Here is a 20,744-nt window from a genome sequence, read left to right on the forward strand (position 1 = left end):
TGTACATATATAATTATATACAGGAGATGCCCAAGTTATACCGGCTGTACATATATAATTATATACAGGAGATGCCCGGGTTATACCGGCTGTACATATATAATTATATACAGGAGATGCCCAGGTTATACCGGCTGTACATATATAATTATATACAGGAGATGCCCAGGTTATACCGGCTGTACATATATAATTATATACAGGAGATGCCCAGGTTATACCGGCTGTACATATATAATTATATACAGGAGATGCCCAGGTTATACCGGCTGTACATATATAATTATATACAGGAGATGCCCGGGTTATACCGGCTGTACATATATAATTATATACAGGAGATGCCCGGGTTATACCGGCTGTACATATATAATTATATACAGGAGATGCCCAGGTTATACCAGCTGTACATATAGAATTATATACAGGAGATGCCCAGGTTATACCGGCTGTACATATATAATTATATACAGGAGATGCCCAGGTTATACCGGCTGTACATATATAATTATATACAGGAGATGCCCGGGTTATACCAGCTGTACATATATAATTATATACAGGAGATGCCCAGGTTATACCGGCTGTACATATATAATTATATACAGGAGATGCCCAGGTTATACCGGCTGTACATATATAATTATATACAGGAGATGCCCAGGTTATACCGGCTGTACATATATAATTATATATAGGAGATGCCCGGGTTATACCGGCTGTACATATATAATTATATATAGGAGATGCCCGGGTTATACCGGCTGTACATATATAATTATATACAGGAGATGTTCAGGTTATACCGGCTGTACATATATAATTATATACAGAGACGCCCAGGTTATACCGGCTGTACATATATAATTATATACAGGAGATGCCCAGGTTATACCGACTGTACATATATAATTATATACAGGAGATGCCCAGGTTATACCGGCTGTACATATATAATTATATATATGAGATGCCCGGGTTATACCGGCTGTACATATATAATTATATACAGGAGATGTCCAGGTTATACCGGCTGTACATATATAATTATATACAGGAGATGCCCGGGTTATACCGGCTGTACATATATAATTATATACAGGAGATGCCCAGGTTATACCGGCTGTACATATATAATTATATACAGGAGATGCCCAGGTTATACCGGCTGTACATATATAATTATATACAGGAGATGCCCAGGTTATACCGGCTGTACATATAGAATTATATACAGGAGATGCCCAGGTTATACCGGCTGCACATATATAATTATATACAGGAGATGCCCAGGTTATACCGGCTGTACATATATAATTATATACAGGAGATGACCAGGTTATACCAGCTGTACATATATAATTATATACAGGAGATGCCCAGGTTATACCGGCTGTACATATATAATTATATAAAGGAGATGCCCAGGTTATACCGGCTGTACATATATAATTATATACAGGAGATGTCCAGGTTATACCGGCTGTACATATATAATTATATATAGGAGATGCCCGGGTTATACCGGCTGTACATATATAATTATATACAGGAGATGCCCGGGTTATACCGGCTGTACATATATAATTAAATACAGGAGATGCCCAGGTTATACCGGCTGTACATATATAATTATATACAGGAGATGTCCAGGTTATACCGGCTGTACATATATAATAATATACAGGAGACACCCAGGTTATACAAGTGTGCTCCACATCACTATATATCTGGTTGCGGATTGGCTGCAGCGCCTTCACACTGCAGACACTCACCACTTGTCCAATGAGCTGGAAGCCGGTGGGGAGTTTCATGCCGTACACCGGGACGGCGGCAGAGTTTATCAGCCATTCCTTCATCAGGAGGGAGAGTTGCGGTTACTAATCAGCAATTTTTGGAATTCAGAAATCCCGAGTACGGACACCTTGTTACCATGTATCTGCCCAGCACGCGGTCCTCTGTCCTGGGGAAGTGCTGGAGAAAGGTCTCGAGCGTCGGCAGCGTCTGTCTCCGGAGGCAGTAGAAGACCACGCTGGCCAGTCTCGAGGTGGTCTTACCTTCTGGAGGCTTCTCCAAAAAACGTGTAATTCTATAGAGAGAATGTAGACAGTCAACATTCAGCACACTCCGGAGGTCGTCACTCAGCTTTCCACAGACCCTGAATGACAATTCTCTGCCCCACCAGTGTCAGTCCACACAGAATAGTGGGGGCTGTGGCTGGTGATAATATTGGGGGAGGATATGTTGATGTGGAGGCTGCCTGGATGGTGCGTGTGAACACCCGCCAATGAGCGTCACATGGCGGATCACACCCCATATATCAGACTGGGGGGATATGCGGGGGTCTCACCGGTGGCTGTCTGGACACACTTCTACTATTCCACGGGAGGACGGACTCTCCCCTTCTTCCATCTCATAATAAATTGCCAGCTCACCGTCCTAAAACAAGAGGAGGACACTGATAAGTGAAAAACACGGGGAAACCTCGTATAATGTAGAAAAGCCGGCATATGCTGCAGCCACAGGAAGAGGCCACGCCAACGTCACAACGATCAGTGCCACGTCCTCAGCTACACAGGACTGCCCGCTCACATGATACCCACCATGGCTACCTCATCATTACCTCATACACCGCTTGTAGCATCACCCTCATATCTGTCATCACTCACATGTGGCACCAGCACAACCCCAGCAGTTACACGTGGCACAGCACCATCAACTGCACGTGAGACAGCCCCTGCAGCCGCACGCGGCACAGTCCAGTCAAACGTGGTTCTGCCCAATCACACGTGGCACAGCCCAAACTGTTAAACGTGGCACAGCCACGACAGTCGCATGCCGCTCAGTCCAAGCTATTGCATGTGGCACTACTATAGTATTACTTTTCATATTTGGCAGTATTATAACGTCACTTTTAACATCTTTATTGTCTCCGTATCCCCAACATTCAGAGCTGTAAATCCCAGTTGCACGTGGTACCACCATACCCTGAGCAGTGGCACGTGGCAGTGCTACCCCCTCCTCACCCTGGAAACTTTATTCTCTTGACTTACCCCTCTGATTTCGGCAGTCAGACCGGGCACTGCCATAACCATAAGGCTATGTGCCCCCAGGACTATGCACCCGCGAATTTTGCCGCAGAAAACCTGCGGATTTATCTGGATTTTCTAGACACTCTCCATGTTATCCAAAGGGACACGGGGAGTGCTGTGTCCACGCTGCGTTATGTGCGGCTGCGGAATATGCTGCGGATGTCCCACAGCCGCACGTAACTGCATGTCAATTATTCCTGCGGAAATCCCGGCCCTCCACTATGGAGATAGAGGCCAGGACGTCCGCAGGTAAAGTCACACGAATGTCTGCAGCTTTACCGCAGATATTTAGCGGAGATCCCGCAGCAATGGATAACTGCGGATTCCGGGGATCAGCTGCGGGAAACCTGCGGATACATTGTCCCATGGGCACATAGCCTTATAGTAATAGCTTCTACCTATGAATATTGCCAGAATAAACAAAGCAATATAATAATGGCAGCCGCACCGGAGCCGCACCGGAGCCGCACCGGAGCCGCACCGGAGCCGCGGACTTTACCTTCAACTGGAAAAATTTCAGCACTTGGGCCATGTTGAAGTTCTGGTCAGCACACAACATGTCAGCGGCGATCTACGGGCAGAAGCGAGATAATAAAGCAGAACAATGGCAGCCCGATACACCCCTCCACGCCGATAACGTCCCCTCCATACCGATAACGACGACCCCCTCCACACCAATAACGACACCCCCTCTACGCCAATAATGACGACCCCTCCATACCGATAACGACGACCCCCTCCACACCAATAACGACACCCCCTCTACGCCAATAACGACGACCCCTCCACGCCAATAAAGACGACCCCTCCACGCCAATAACGACACCCCCTCTACGCCAATAACGACGACCCCTCCACGCCAATAAAGACGACCCCTCCACGCCAATAACGACGACCCCTCCACGCCAATAACGACGACCCCTCCACGCCAATAAAGACGACCCCTCCACGCCAATAACGACGCCCCCTCCACGCCAATAACGACGCCCCCTCCACGCCAATAACGACGCCCCCTCCACGCCAATAACGACGCCCCCTCCACGCCAATAACGACGCCCCCTCCACGCCAATAACGACGCCCCCTCCACGCCAATAACGATGCCCCCTCCACGCCAATAACGACGCCCCCTCCACGCCAATAACGATATCTGAGACCTCGAGCTGCTCCCCTGGTGTCGCCAGCGCCAAGGTTTTGAATAACAAATTTGGATTCTGGAGCCGCTTGCGGTGTGTGCGGCGGCATCTACCGCTGAGAGTTATCACCGTGAATTACGAAGGACAGAAGAAAGGCTGTAAGAGGCTGATTAGAGTGGAGCAGACGCCAGGAGGGAGCGCAACGCCACCGCTGACACCGCCTAATCCTTAAACTGCCGTTGATTGGACAATCACATGTTCAGCCATGATGTCCCCCATCTCTCCAAAAAAGAACAAAACACTGCAAATATTAAAGAGACGGTAACCAAATAAATGTAGGAAAGCAGCTCCCAGCACTCATTACATCCGGAGGAGACACTCATTACACAGGACGGTGCAGGAATCCTAATCACAAGACCCCGGAGACGCTGCGTCCACATCGGGGGGCATTGTGTATGCATCGCACAGCCCGGAGATGCTGCGTCCACATCGGGGGGCATAGTGCGTGCATCCACAGCCCGGAGACGCTGCGTCCAAATCGGGGGGCATTGTGTGTGCATCGCACAGCCCGGAGACGCTGCGTCCACATCGGGGGGCATTGTGTGTGCATCGCACAGCCCGGAGACGCTGCGTCCACATCGGGGGGCATAGTGCGTGCATCCACAGCCCGGAGACGCTGCGTCCACATCGGGGGGCATTGTGTGTGCATCGCACAGCCCGGAGACGCTGCGTCCACATCGGGGGGCATTGTGTATGCATCGCACAGCCCGGAGATGCTGCGTCCACATCGGGGGGCATAGTGCGTGCATCCACAGCCCGGAGACGCTGCGTCCAAATCGGGGGGCATAGTGCGTGCATCCACAGCCCGGAGACGCTGCGTCCACATCGGGGGCATTGTGTATGCATCCACAGCCCGGAGACGCTGCGTCCACATCGGGGGGCATAGTGCGTGCATCCACAGCCCGGAGACGCTGCGTCCACATCGGGGGGCATAGTGCGTGCATCCACAGCCCGGAGACGCTTCGTCCACATCGGGGGGCATTGTGTATGCATCGCACAGCCCGGAGACGCTGCGTCCACATCGGGGGGCATAGTGCGTGCATCCACAGCCCGGAGACGCTGCGTCCACATCGGGGGCATTGTGTATGCATCGCACAGCCCGGAGACGCTGCGTCCACATCGGGGGGCATAGTGCGTGCATCCACAGCCCGGAGACGCTGCGTCCACATCGGGGGGCATAGTGCGTGCATCCACAGCCCGGAGACGCTGCGTCCACATCGGGGGGCATAGTGCGTGCATCCACAGCCCGGAGACGCTGCGTCCACATCGGGGGGCATTGTGTATGCATCGCACAGCCCGGAGACGCTGCGTCCACATCGGGGGGCATAGTGCGTGCATCCACAGCCCGGAGACGCTGCGTCCACATCGGGGGGCATTGTGTGTGCATCGCACAGCGCGGGGACAATCACATACACGATGCACAATAGAAAAATAACACAGCGGAAGGGTCCACTCAAGAGACACACAGCCAACATGTCACTACACCAAGAAACAAAGAAATATAAGGAGAAAAAACAGCCTCGGCCACTAGAGGCAGTGTGGAGCCACACAGAAACGGCTTATTAGTCTGAAATGGGTCAGAATTTATCCAATGCAAATCCCAACTTTATTTTTTGTCAATGTTGATTAATTATACGTTATATTTACACAGGTCAAATTTTCTGCTATTTAGCCTGAAATTCCTTACACAACCACAGACATACATGATAAGATCCTGTCTGCAGCCACCACTAGGGGGAGCTCCCTGTATACAGAGATACATGATAAGATCCTGTCTGCAGCCACCACTAGGGGGAGTTCCCTGTATACAGAGATACATGATAAGATCCTGTCTGCAGCCACCACTAGGGGGAGCTCCCTGTATACAGACATACATGATAAGATCCTGTCTGCAGCCACCACTAGGGGGAGCTCCCTGTATACAGACATACATGATAAGATCCTGTCTGCAGCCACCACTAGGGGGAGCTCCCTGTATACAGAGATACATGATAAGATCCTGTCTGCAGCCACCACTAGGGGGAGCTCCCTGTATACAGAGATACATGATAAGATTCTGTCTGTAGCCACCACTAGGGGGAGCTCCCTGTATACAGAGATACATGATAAGATCCTGTCTGCAGTCACCACTAGGGGGAGCTCCCTGTATACAGAGATACATGATAAGATCCTGTCTGCAGTCACCACTAGGGGGAGCTCCCTGTATACAGAGATACATGATAAGATCCTGTCTGCAGCCACCACTAGGGGGAGCTCCCTGTATACAGAGATACATGATAATATCCTGTCTGCAGCCACCACTAGGGGGAGCTCCCTGTATACAGAGATACATGATAAGATCCTGTCTGCAGCCACCACTAGGGGGAGCTCCCTGTATACAGAGATACAGAAGATTCTGTCTGCAGCCACCACTAGGGGGAGCTCCCTGTATACAGAGATACATGATAAGATCCTGTCTGCAGCCACCACTAGGGGGAGTTCCCTGTATACAGAGATACATGATAAGATCCTGTCTGCAGCCACCACTAGGGGGAGCTCCCTGTATACAGACATACATGATAAGATCCTGTCTGCAGCCACCACTAGGGGGAGCTCCCTGTATACAGACATACATGATAAGATCCTGTCTGCAGCCACCACTAGGGGGAGCTCCCTGTATACAGAGATACATGATAAGATCCTGTCTGCAGCCACCACTAGGGGGAGCTCCCTGTATACAGAGATACATGATAAGATTCTGTCTGTAGCCACCACTAGGGGGAGCTCCCTGTATACAGAGATACATGATAAGATCCTGTCTGCAGTCACCACTAGGGGGAGCTCCCTGTATACAGAGATACATGATAAGATCCTGTCTGCAGTCACCACTAGGGGGAGCTCCCTGTATACAGAGATACATGATAAGATCCTGTCTGCAGCCACCACTAGGGGGAGCTCCCTGTATACAGAGATACATGATAATATCCTGTCTGCAGCCACCACTAGGGGGAGCTCCCTGTATACAGAGATACATGATAAGATCCTGTCTGCAGCCACCACTAGGGGGAGCTCCCTGTATACAGAGATACAGAAGATTCTGTCTGCAGCCACCACTAGGGGGAGCTCCCTGTATACAGAGATACATGATAAGATCCTGTCTGCAGCCACCACTAGGGGGAGCTCCCTGTATACAGAAATACATGATAAGATCCTGTCTGCAGCCACCACTAGGGGGAGCTTCCTGTATACAGAGATACATGATAAGATCCTGTCTGCAGCCACCACTAGGGGGAGCTCCCTGTATACAGAGATACATGATAAGATCCTGTCTGCAGTCACCACTAGGGGGAGCTCCCTGTATACAGGATACATGATAAGATCCTGTCTGCAGTCACCACTAGGGGGAGCTCCCTGTATACAGAGATACATGATAAGATCCTGTCTGCAGTCACCACTAGGGGGAGCTCCCTGTATACAGAGATACATGATAAGATCCTGTCTGCAGCCACCACTAGGGGGAGCTCCCTGTATACAGAGATACATGATAAGATCCTGTCTGCAGCCACCACTAGGGGGAGCTCCCTGTATACAGAGATACATGATAAGATCCTGTCTGCAGCCACCACTAGGGGGAGCTCCCTGTATACAGAGATACATGATAAGATCCTGTCTGCAGCCACCACTAGGGGGATCTCCCTGTATACAGAGATACATGATAATATCCTGTCTGCAGCCACCACTAGGGGGAGCTCCCTGTATACAGAGATACATGATAAGATCCTGTCTGCAGCCACCACTAGGGGGAGCTCCCTGTATACAGAGATACATGATAAGATCCTCTCTGCAGTCACCACTAGGGGGAGCTCCCTGTATACAGAGATACATGATAAGAGCCTGTCTGCAGCCACCACTAGGGGGAGCTCCCTGTATACAGATACATGATAAGATCCTCTCTGCAGTCACCACTAGGGGGAGCTCCCTGTATACATAGATACATGATAAGATTCTGTCTGCAGCCACCACTAGGGGGAGTTCCCTGTATACAGGGATACATGATAAGATCCTGTCTGCAGCCACCACTAGGGGGAGTTCCCTGTATACAGGGATACATGATCAGATCCTGTCTGCAGTCACCATTAGGGGGAGCTCCCTGTATACAGAGATACATGATAAGATCCTGTCTGCAGCCACCACTAGGGGAGCTCCCTGTATACAGAGATACATGATAAGATCCTGACTGCAGCCACCACTAGGGGGAGCTCCCTGTATACAGAGATACATGATAATATCCTGTCTGCAGCCACCACTAGGGGGAGCTCCCTGTATACAGAGATACATGATTAGATCCTGTCTGCAGCCACCACTAGGGGGAGCTCCCTGTATACAGAGATACATGATAAGATCCTGTCTGCAGTCACCACTAGGGGGAGCTCCCTGTATACAGGGATACATGATAAGATCCTGTCTGCAGTCACCACTAGGGGGAGCTCCCTGTATACAGAGATACATGATAAGATCCTGTCTGCAGTCACCACTAGGGGGAGCTCCCTGTATACAGAGATACAGGATAACATCCTGTCTGCAGTCACCACTAGGGGGCGCTCCCTGTATACAGAGATACATGATAAGATCCTGTCTGCAGCCACCACTAGGGGGAGCTCCCTGTATACAGAGATACATGATAAGATCCTGTCTGCAGCCACCACTAGGGGGAGCTCCCTGTATACAGAGATACATGATAAGATCCTGTCTGCAGCCACCACTAGGGGGAGCTCCCTGTATACAGAGATACATGATAATATCCTGTCTGCAGCCACCACTAGGGGGAGCTCCCTGTATACAGAGATACATGATAAGATCCTGTCTGTAGCCAACTATTGAAATCTTTAATGTAAGCTTATAAAATGTAACTCCAACCTCTACAGCACCGATTGCAAACACTCGGCCCTCTACGATGATGACACTTACCACCATAATATCATCATTCAGTTTCTTGCTGGATATTGCAAGCTCCAAGTCAGCAACTGCTCCCAGTCTGGTGTCATAGGTGGTCGTCCCATCATTAATAATATTGTCCACTGGGAAGTCGTTGGCTGTCGCCCAGCGCTCATAGTGTTTGTATCTGATGGATAATGAGTATCCGAGAGTTACACACAGGAAATCACCCAGATACATCACACAGGTCACATATGGAAGTCATGTATGCAAACAGCGGAATCAAAGTAAAGCGGGAAGCTCTGGAGTATAACTCAGGATCAGTAATGTATGTACACAGTGACTACAGCAGCAGAATAGTGAGTGCAGCTCTGGAGTATAATACAGGAGGTAACTCAGGATCAGTAATGTATGTGCACAGTGACTGCAGCAGCAGAATAGTGAGTGCAGCTCTGGGGTATAATACAGGAGGTAACTCAGGATCAGTAATGTATGTACACAGTGACTGCACCAGCAGATAAGTGAGTGAAGCTCTGGAGTATAATACAGGAGGTAACTCAGGATCAGTAATGTATGTACACAGTGACTGCACCAGCAGAATAGTGAGTGCAGCTCTGGGGTATAATACAGGAGGTAACTCAGGATCAGTAATGTATGTACACAGTGACTGCACCAGCAGATAAGTGAGTGCAGCTCTGGAGTATAATGCAGGAGGTAACTCAGGATCAGTAATGTATGTACAGTGTCGCCTCTGTTTAATGTAGACTATTTTCTATGTGACCTGTTGTGTGGGTTTAGAGCTGGGGTTAGACTTTATGTAAGTCTATAGGATGAAATGTTGTTAGATGCATTTTTCAGTTTGTACAGTGCGGGATCGTACTTGTCAGCGTTGGTCACCAGATACACTTCACTGAAGAGCTGCCTCCTGGAAGAAGACACAACCCATCACAGATATAATGTTACAGCGGAGAATATAAAATATACATGTTATTTACATATGAAAGAAAGAAAAGTGATTGACAACTCTGCCTCCGTCACATAGCGGACAGGTCACTACGCGTGCCGCGGCGGACAGGCCACTACGCATACCGCGGCGGACAGGCCACTACGCATATTGCGGCGGACAGGCCACTACGAATACCGCGGCGGACAGGCCACTACGCATACCGCGGCGGACAGGCCACTACGCATACCGCGGCGGACAGGCCACTACGCATACCATGGTGGACAGGCCACTACACATACCATGGTGGACAGGCCACTACGCATACCATGGTGGACAGGCCACTACGCATACCATGGTGGACAGGCCACTACGCATACCATGGTGGACAGGCCACTACGCATACCATGGTGGACAGGCCACTACGCATACCATGGTGGACAGGCCACTACGCGTGCCGCGGCGGACGGGCCACTACGCATACCTGGAGATAACAACCATCTCTTTTATTTGTCACCTGGTCCAGGCTTCCCAAAACACGAGCAGCACGAATCTGAGCCGGACTGCACCATCACAACCAGATATATTTTCCTGATAGTATAGAGGATCCGGCTGGTGCCTATAACTGGAGACCTCAGTTGTCCGGCCAAGCCCCGGCCATTCTATAGTTAACCGACAAGTGTCTCACTGCCAGTCACTTGTAGCAGGACTAAGAATGTCGGCCGGGCGGCACCAGACTAGTCTGGTCTCTGGTTATGGTCACCACCTGGATCTTCTGTCTGTTAGGAATATTTCTCTGGTTGCGATGGTGCAGCTTGCGGTCCGAGCTGCATTAATCAGGTGACAGGTCCCCTTCTGTGTCTGTGCTGCGGGGAGCCGGCTCTTCCCACGATCACCGCTCTCCTTTCTCTCGTGTGAACTCTACTTCATGTTCCACCTGATCAGCACAATCCTGACCATTATACACCGATGGGGAAGAGAACGCACGTGTTCACCGCTTTCCACCAGAAGTCCAGGATCTTCTTCCCTCCTACTCCAGGCAGCAAAGCCTTGGGAACGTCCTCCAGAAAACCGTACAATCCGCTCTGATCGTTCTAGACGGGATTAGAGAACAGAAGAGTTTGTGCAATATTCCCTGGATTACATGTCCTCTTATAGGTACAGATTACACCAGATACCTCTCCATCACAGGAACCGCACCACTGGTGTTGCTGATTTTTTGTAGCTTTTTTTTCACCCATAGAAATCAAAGAGTGCAAAAACGCCAGAAAAACACACCAAAACCGCAGCAAAACCGCAGGTTATTTCCTGCCACAAGATGAGATTTTGCTAGTTTTACTGCAAGAAAAAAAAAAAGCAGCAAAAACGTCCTGTGTGAACACTGACACCGAAGATCGGCAGAGACAATGCCGGAGCCAAACAGCGATGTCTCACCGAAACTCTGCCAACATTGTGTGGCCGATGGAAGTCATCTAATGGTGGAAACGTAGAGGCGACAGGATACATTCAGGGCATTGTCCAGTAATCCTTCATTAGATCGGATCCTGCAGAGATCCATTCACAAAATAGTTCTGCAAACACAACTATTTTGTCCGATTTTAAATAATTGAGTTTTTCAGGATCCATTTTTTTAGAATTGGAGTCTATGGAGAACGGATCCGTTACCTGATCACTATTTAGCCCCCGTTTTTCTTGCATTTGTAACGGATCCGTTTCAAATGCAAGATCAGTAGTAATCAGGTAACGGACAAAGTTGTGTTTGCAGAACTATTTTGCCAACACATTTCTGCAGGATCCGATCTAGTGAATGATTACTGAATATGTGAACTCAGCCTTAGGCCTCCTTCATACGTCCGTGTCTCCGGTGCGTGTCTCCGGTGCGTGTCTCCGGTGCGTGTCTCCGGTACGCGTCTCCGGTGCGTGTCTCCGGTACGCGTCTCCGGTGCGTGTCTCCGGTGCGTGTCTCCGGTGCGTGTCTCCGGTGCGTGTCTCCGGTGCGTGTCTCCGGTGCGTGTCTCCGGTGCGTGTCTCCGGTGCGTGTCTCCGGTGCGTGTTTGGTCCTTTTCCTCACGTGCCGGAGACACGGGCACACGTAGAGAAATTAAAATCCATGGGTCTGCACACACGTGCATGATTTGCTATGGACCGTGTGTACGTGTGGAGCATACATGTGCCAGTATGCTCCACATGTAGACATGTCCATTTTTCTCCGGCATCACAGATGTCACACGAACCGCACACGAACCGCACGTGTGACACGCACCGGAGAAAACACACGTGTTTGTAAAAAAAAATCTTTACTCACCTTCTCCAGCGCTGCTGTCTCTGCCGCTGCTGTCATTTTCTTCCGACCGCCGCTCATTATGCTCATCGCATATTCACTCCACTGTTTGCCGGAAGCAGCGGTGGGGAGTCTGCAGGACCGGAGACCGAAGATCAGCACCACGCACAGCAACACCAGGGACAGGTGAGAAAAAAGTTCCCCTTCTCCGTGTTATCACGGATAACACACGTTGTGCCATAAAAACGGCGCACGGAGGGCAATACGCACCTTTGACACGTCCGTGAAGAACGTGCGTGATTTTCACGGACGTGTGAAGGGGGCCTAAGACTGTTTGGTCTAACGGGCCCTGCTTTAGTAAATTAGCCCCAAGGCGGCGTCCCTGCCCTCGGCCCCAAGGCGGCGTCCCTGCCCTCGGCCCCAAGGCGGCGTCCCTGCCCTCGGCCCCAAGGCGGCGTCCCTGCCCTCGGCCCCAAGGCGGCGTCCCTGCCCTCGGCCCCAAGGCGGCGTCCCTGCCCTCGGCCCCAAGGCGGCGTCCCTGCCCTCGGCCCCAAGGCGGCGTCCCTCCCGTCGGCCCCAAGGCGGCGTCCCTCCCCTCGGCCCCAAGGCGGCGTCCCTCCCCTCGGCCCCAAGGCGGCGTCCCTCCCCTCGGCCCCAAGGCGGCGTCCCTCCCCTCGGCCCCAAGGCGGCGTCCCTCCCCTCGGCCCCAAGGCGGCGTCCCTCCCCTCGGCCCCAAGGCGGCGTCCCTCCCCTCGGCCCCAAGGCGGCGTCCCTCCCCTCGGCCCCAAGGCGGCGTCCCTCCCCTCGGCCCCAAGGCGGCCCCCCTCCCCTCGGCCCCACTCATTACTGCGGGGAAATCCACATAATTAATAGACATTTGAAATCGGTAATTTCTGTGACAGAATTTTTGCACACAAGCTTTCAGGGAGGAATTTGCTGCATTTCCTACAGTTTGGCTGCAGCCTAACACCACAAGTCCCAGCAGCTACACAGCGGATCTCACACGATCATCCATTAATTACACTTTACATTTCCAATTCCCTAATCTTAGTTTACAGTTTGCTACAATAAGTGCAAATGCGCGATACATGAAGTGTGATCACCTGACCGCAGACAGCTCTGCCCAGCAGGGGGCGACACCGAGCACAGGACACACACAGAACACACAAGCAGACACCTTGATGTGGCTCTCCAGCAGGGCGCCGTGTCCGGCCACCAGCAGAATGCAGATCATAGTGTCCGGGGGGGCTGGAGGCTCCGACAGCAGCAGATCACATCCCAGCGCTGCACCGGACCCGCCGCAAACTCCACAGCTGCTTCATCTGCGCCCCCTCCTCCTGCGAGCTGCAACCTCCCACAATCCTCCTGTGCCCCGGCCCCTCCTCCACTACAGGGTGACAGGCTGGGAGGGAGCCGCTAAAATCCACCGAAACCCAACAGATCAGAGAACACAGCCGAGAACCAGGGGGGGAATCCACAACAACACAGCCGAGAACCAGGGGGGAATCAACAACAACACAGCAGAGAACCAGGGGGGAATCAACAACAACACAGCCGAGAACCAGGGGGGAATCAACAACAACACAGCAGAGAACCAGGGGGGAAATCAACAACAACACAGCAGAGAACCAGGGGGGAATCAACAACAACACAGCCGAGAACCAGGGGGGAATCAACAACAACACAGCAGAGAACCAGGGGGGAATCAACAACAACACAGCCGAGAACCAGGGGGGAATCAACAACAACACAGCAGAGAACCAGGGGGGAAATCAACAACAACACAGCAGAGAACCAGGGGGGAATCAACAACAACACAGCCGAGAACCAGGGGGGAATCAACAACAACACAGCAGAGAACCAGGGGGAAATCCACAACAACACACAGAGAACCAGGGGGGAATCAACAACAACACACAGAGAACCAGGGGGGAATCAACAACAACACAGCCGAGAACCAGGGGGGAATCAACAACAACACAGCCGAGAACCAGGGGGGAATCAACAACAACACACAGAGAACCAGGGGGGAATCAACAACAACACAGCCGAGAACCAGGGGGGAATCAACAACAACACAGCAGAGAACCAGGGGGGGAAATCAACAACAACACAGCAGAGAACCAGGGGGGAATCAACAACAACACAGCCGAGAACCAGGGGGGAATCAACAACAACACAGCAGAGAACCAGGGGGAAATCCACAACAACACACAGAGAACCAGGGGGGGGAATCCACAACAACACACAGAGAACCAGGGGGGAAATCCACAACAACACAGCCGAGAACCAGGGGGGAAATCACAACAACACAGCAGAGAACCAGGGGGGAATCAACAACAACACAGCCGAGAACCAGGGGGGGAATCAACAACAACACAGCCGAGAACCAGGGGGGAATCAACAACAACACAGCCGAGAACCAGGGGGGGAATCAACAACACAGCCGAGAACCAGGGGGGAAATCACAACAACACAGCAGAGAACCAGGGGGGAATCAACAACACAGCAGAGAACCAGGGGGGAATCAACAACACAGCCGAGAACCAGGGGGAAAAATCAACAACACAGCCGAGAACCAGCGGGGAAATCAACAACAACACAGCAGAGAACCAGGGGGGAATCAACAACAACACAGCAGAGAACCAGGGGGGAATCAACAACAACACAGCAAAGAACCAGGGGGGAATCAACAACAACACAGCAGAGAACCAGGGGAGGGAATCCACAACAACACAGCAGAGAACCAGGGGGGGAATCCACAACAACACAGCCGAGAACCAGGGGGGAAATCAGCAACAACACAGCCGAGAACCAGGGGGGGAAATCCACAACAACACACAGAGAACCAGGGGGGAATCCACAACAACACTGCCGAGAACCAGGGGGGAATCAAAAACAACACAGCAAAGAACCAGGGGGGGAAATCAACAACAACACAGCAGAGAACCAGGGGGGAAATCCACAACAACACAGCCGAGAACCAGGGGGGAAATCAACAACAACACAGCCGAGAACCAGGGGGGAATCCACAACAACACAGCAGAGAACCAGGGGGGAATCCACAACAACACAGCAGAGAACCAGGGGGGGAATCAACAACAACACAGCCGAGAACCAGGGGGGGAATCAACAACAACACAGCCGAGAACCAGGGGGGAATCCACAACAACACAGCCGAGAACCAGGGGGGGAATCAACAACAACACAGCAGAGAACCAGGGGGGAATCAACAACAACACAGCCGAGAACCAGGGGGGAATCAACAACAACACAGCCGAGAACCAGGGGGGAATCAACAACAACACAGCCGAGAACTAGGGGGGAATCAACAACAACACAGCCGAGAACCAGGGGGGGAATCAACAACACAGCCGAGAACCAGGGGGGGAAATCAACAACAACACAGCCGAGAACCAGGGGGGAATCAACAACAACACAGCCGAGAACCAGGGGGGAATCCACAACAACACAGCAGAGAACCGGGGGGAATCAACAACAACACAGCAGAGAACCAGGGGGGAAATCCACAACACAGCCGAGAACCAGGGGGGAATCAACAACACAGCCGAGAACCAGGGGGGGAAATCAACAACACAGCCGAGAACCAGGGGGGGAAATCAACAACACAGCCGAGAACCAGGGGGGGAATCAACAACACAGCCGAGAACCAGGGGGGGAAATCAACAACACAGCCGAGAACCAGGGGGGAATCCACAACAACACAGCAGAGAACCAGGGGGGAATCCACAACAACACAGCAGAGAACCAGGGGGAATCAACAACACAGCAGAGAACCAGGGGGGGAATCCACAACAACACAGCAGAGAACCAGGGGGGAATCAACAACAACACAGCAGAGAATCAGGGGGGAATCAACAACACAGCAGAGAACCAGGGGGGAATCAACAACAACACAGCAGAGAACCAGGGGGGGAATCCACAACAACACAGCAGAGAACCAGGGGGGAATCAACAACAACACAGCAGAGAACCAGGGGGAAATCCACAACAACACACAGAGAACCAGGGGGGAAATCCACAACAACACAGCAGAGAACCAGGGGGGAATCAACAACAACACAGCCGAGAACCAGGGGGGAAATCAACAACAACACAGCCGAGAACCAGGGGGGAATCCACAACAACACAGCAGAGAACCAGGGGGGGAATCAACAACACAGCCGAGAACCAGGGGGGAAATCAACAACAACACAGCAGAGAACCAGGGGGGAATCAACAACACAGCAGAGAACCAGGGGGGAATCAACAACAACACAGCCGAGAACCAGGGGGGGAATCCACAACAACACAGCAGAGAACCAGGGGGGAATCAACAACAACACAGCAGAGAACCAGGGGGGAATCAACAACACAGCAGAGAACCAGGGGGGAATCAACAACAACACAGCAGAGAACCAGGGGGGAATCAACAACACAGCAAAGAACCAGGGGGGAATCAACAACAACACAGCAGAGAACCAGGGGGGGGAATCCACAACAACACAGCAGAGAACCAGGGGGGGAATCCACAACAACACAGCCGAGAACCAGGGGGGAAATCAGCAACAACACAGCCGAGAACCAGGGGGGGAAATCCACAACAACACACAGAGAACCAGGGGGGAATCCACAACAACACAGCCGAGAACCAGGGGGGAATCAAAAACAACACAGCAAAGAACCAGGGGGGGAAATCAACAACAACACAGCAGAGAACCAGGGGGGAAATCCACAACAACACAGCCGAGAACCAGGGGGGAAATCAACAACAACACAGCCGAGAACCAGGGGGGGAATCAACAACAACACAGCCGAGAACCAGGGGGGAATCAACAACAACACAGCAGAGAACCAGGGGGGAATCAACAACAACACAGCCGAGAACCAGGGGGGAAATCAACAACAACACAGCCGAGAACCAGGGGGGAAATCAACAACAACACAGCCGAGAACCAGGGGGAAATCCACAACAACACAGCAGAGAACCAGGGGGGAATCCACAACAACACAGCAGAGAACCAGGGGGGAATCAACAACAACACAGCCGAGAACCAGGGGGGGGAATCAACAACAACACAGCCGAGAACCAGGGGGGGGAATCCACAACAACACACAGCAGAGAACCAGGGGGGGAATCCACAACAACACAGCCGAGAACCAGGGGGGAAATCAACAACAACACAGCCGAGAACCAGGGGGGAAATCCACAACAACACACAGAGAACCAGGGGGGAATCCACAACAACACAGCCGAGAACCAGGGGGGAATCAAAAACAACACAGCAGAGAACCAGGGGGGGAAATCAACAAGAACACAGCGGAGAACCAGGGGGGAAATCCACAACAACACAGCCGAGAACCAGGGGGGAAATCAACAACAACACAGCCGAGAACCAGGGGGGAAATCCACAATAACACAGCTGAGAACCAGGGGAGGAATCAACAACACAGCCGAGAACCAGGGGGGGAATCAACAACAACACAGCCGAGAACCAGGGGGGAATCCACAACAGCACAGCAGAGAACCAGGGGGGAAATCAACAACAACAACACAGCCGAGAACCAGGGGGAAATCAACAACAACACAGCAGAGAACCAGGGGGGGAAATCCACAACAACACAGCCGAGAACCAGGGGGGGAAATCCACAACAACACAGCCGAGAACCAAGGGGGAAATCCACAACAACACCAGAGAACCAGGGGGGAAATCCACAACAACACAGCAGAGAACCAGGGGGGGAAATCCACAACAACACAGCCGAGAACCAGGGCAGAAATCCACAACAGCAGAGAACCAGGGGGGAAATCCACAAGAACAGCCGAGAACCAGGGGGGGAAATCCACAAAAACACAGCCGAGAACCAGGGGGAAAATCCACAACAACACAGCCGAGAACCAAGGGAGAAATTCACAACAACACAGCAGAGAACCAGGGGAAAAATCCACAACAACACAGCCGAGAACCAGGGGGGAAATCCACAACAACACAGCCGAGAACCAGGGGGGAAATCCACAACAACACAGCAGAGAACCAGGGGGGAAATCCACAACAACACAGCAGAGAACCAGGGGAAAAATCCACAACAACATAGCAGAGAACCAGGGGAAAAATCCACAACAACATAGCAGAGAACCAGGGGGAAAATCCACAACAACACAGCCGAGAACCAGGGGGGAAATCCACAACAACACAGCAGAGAACCAGGGGGGAAATCAACAACAACACAGCCGAGAACCAGGGGGGAATCTGCAACAACACAGCAGAGAACCAGGGGGAAATCAACAACAACACAGCAGAGAACCAGGGGGGAAATCAACAACAACACAGCCGAGAACCAGGGGGAATCAACAACAACACAGCAGAGAACCAGGGGGGAAATCAACAACAACACAGCCGAGAACCAGGGGGAAATCCACAACAACACAGCAGAGAACCAGGGGGAAATCAACAACAACACAGCAGAGAGCCAGGGGGGAAATCCACAACAACACACAGAGAACTGGGGAAAATCCACAACAACACAGCAGAGAACCAGGGGGAAATCAACAACAACACAGCAGAGAACCAGGGGGGAAATTCACAACAACACAGCCGAGAACCAGGGGGGGAAATCAACAACACAGCCGAGAACCAGGGGGGAAATCAACAACACAGCCGAGAACCAGGGGGGAAATCAACAACAACACAGCAGAGAACCAGGGGGAAAATCAACAACAACACAGCCGAGAACCAGGGGGGGAAATTAACAACACAGCCGAGAACCAGGGGGGAAATCAACAACAACACAGCAGAGAACCAGGGGGGAAATCAACAACAACACAGCAGAGAACCAGGGGGGAAATCCACAACAACACAGCCGAGAACCAGGGGGGGAAATCAACAACACAGCCGAGAACCAGGGGGGAAATCAACAACAACACAGCAGAGAACCGGGGGGGGAAATCAACAACACAGCCGAGAACCAGGGGGGAAATCAACAACAACACAGCAGAGAACCAGGGGGGAAATCAACAACAACACAGCCGAGAACCAGGGGGGGAAATCAACAACACAGCCGAGAATCAGGGGGGAAATCAACAACAACACAGCAGAGAACCAGGGGGGAAATCAACAACAACACAGCAGAGAACCAGGGGGAAATCAACAACAACACAGCAGAGAACCAGGGGGAAATCCACAACAACACACAGAGAACCAGGGGGGAAATCCACAACAACACAGCCGAGAACCAGGGGGGGAAATCAACAACACAGCCGAGAACCAGGGGGGAAATCAACAACAACACAGCAGAGAACCAGGGGGGAAATGAACAACAACACAGCCGAGAACCAGGGGGGAAATCAACAACAACACAGCAGAGAACCAGGGGGGGAATCAACAACAACACAGCCGAGAACCAGGGGGAAATCCACAACAACACAGCCGAGAACCAGGGGGAAATCCACAACAACACAGCCGAGAACCAGGGGGGAAATCCACAACAACACAGCAGAGAACCAGGGGGGAAATCCACAACAACACAGCAGAGAACCAGGGGAAAAATCCACAACAACATAGCAGAGAACCAGGGGAAAAATCCACAACAACATAGCAGAGAACCAGGGGGAAAATCCACAACAACACAGCCGAGAACCAGGGGGGAATCCACAACAACACAGCAGAGAACCAGGGGGGAAATCAACAACAACAACAACACAGCCGAGAACCAGGGGGGAATCTGCAACAACACAGCAGAGAACCAGGGGGAAATCAACAACAACACAGCAGAGAACTAGGGGGGGAATCAACAACAACACAGCCGAGAACCAGGGGGAAATCCACAACAACACAGCCGAGAACCAGGGGGAAATCCACAACAACACAGCCGAGAACCAGGGGGGAAATCCACAACAACACAGCAGAGAACCAGGGGGGAAATCCACAACAACACAGCAGAGAACCAGGGGAAAAATCCACAACAACATAGCAGAGAACCAGGGGAAAAATCCACAACAACATAGCAGAGAACCAGGGGGAAAATCCACAACAACACAGCCGAGAACCAGGGGGGAATCCACAACAACACAGCAGAGAACCAGGGGAAAAATCCACAACAACATAGCAGAGAACCAGGGGAAAAATCCACAACAACATAGCAGAGAACCAGGGGGAAAATCCACAACAACACAGCCGAGAACCAGGGGGGAAATCCACAACAACACAGCAGAGAACCAGGGGGGAAATCAACAACAACACAGCCGAGAACCAGGGGGGAATCTGCAACAACACAGCAGAGAACCAGGGGGAAATCAACAACAACACAGCAGAGAACCAGG

The 20,744-nt window shown here is 51.7% G+C and overlaps 1 protein-coding gene across 1 annotated transcript in view; it reads right to left on the reverse strand.

Annotated features, from left to right (window-relative positions):
• The window catches only part of LOC142257145 (uncharacterized), a 32,353-nt gene extending 18,569 nt beyond the window's left edge, over window positions 1–13,784 (reverse strand). Inside the window, exons 1-8 of the mRNA XM_075329260.1 lie at window positions 13,602–13,784; window positions 11,131–11,237; window positions 10,081–10,125; window positions 9,234–9,387; window positions 3,592–3,663; window positions 2,351–2,439; window positions 1,933–2,089; window positions 1,776–1,853 (exon numbers count right to left, since the gene is read on the reverse strand). Coding sequence (XP_075185375.1) covers window positions 1,776–1,853; window positions 1,933–2,089; window positions 2,351–2,439; window positions 3,592–3,663; window positions 9,234–9,387; window positions 10,081–10,125; window positions 11,131–11,237; window positions 13,602–13,658 — 759 coding nt within the window. The 5' untranslated portion in view covers window positions 13,659–13,784. The remainder of the gene's footprint in view (window positions 1–1,775; window positions 1,854–1,932; window positions 2,090–2,350; window positions 2,440–3,591; window positions 3,664–9,233; window positions 9,388–10,080; window positions 10,126–11,130; window positions 11,238–13,601) is intronic.
• Window positions 13,785–20,744: the final 6,960 nt, after the last annotated feature.

Source organism: Anomaloglossus baeobatrachus, chromosome 11 (assembly GCF_048569485.1).
Source record: "Anomaloglossus baeobatrachus isolate aAnoBae1 chromosome 11, aAnoBae1.hap1, whole genome shotgun sequence".
Lineage (NCBI taxonomy): Eukaryota > Metazoa > Chordata > Amphibia > Anura > Aromobatidae > Anomaloglossus > Anomaloglossus baeobatrachus.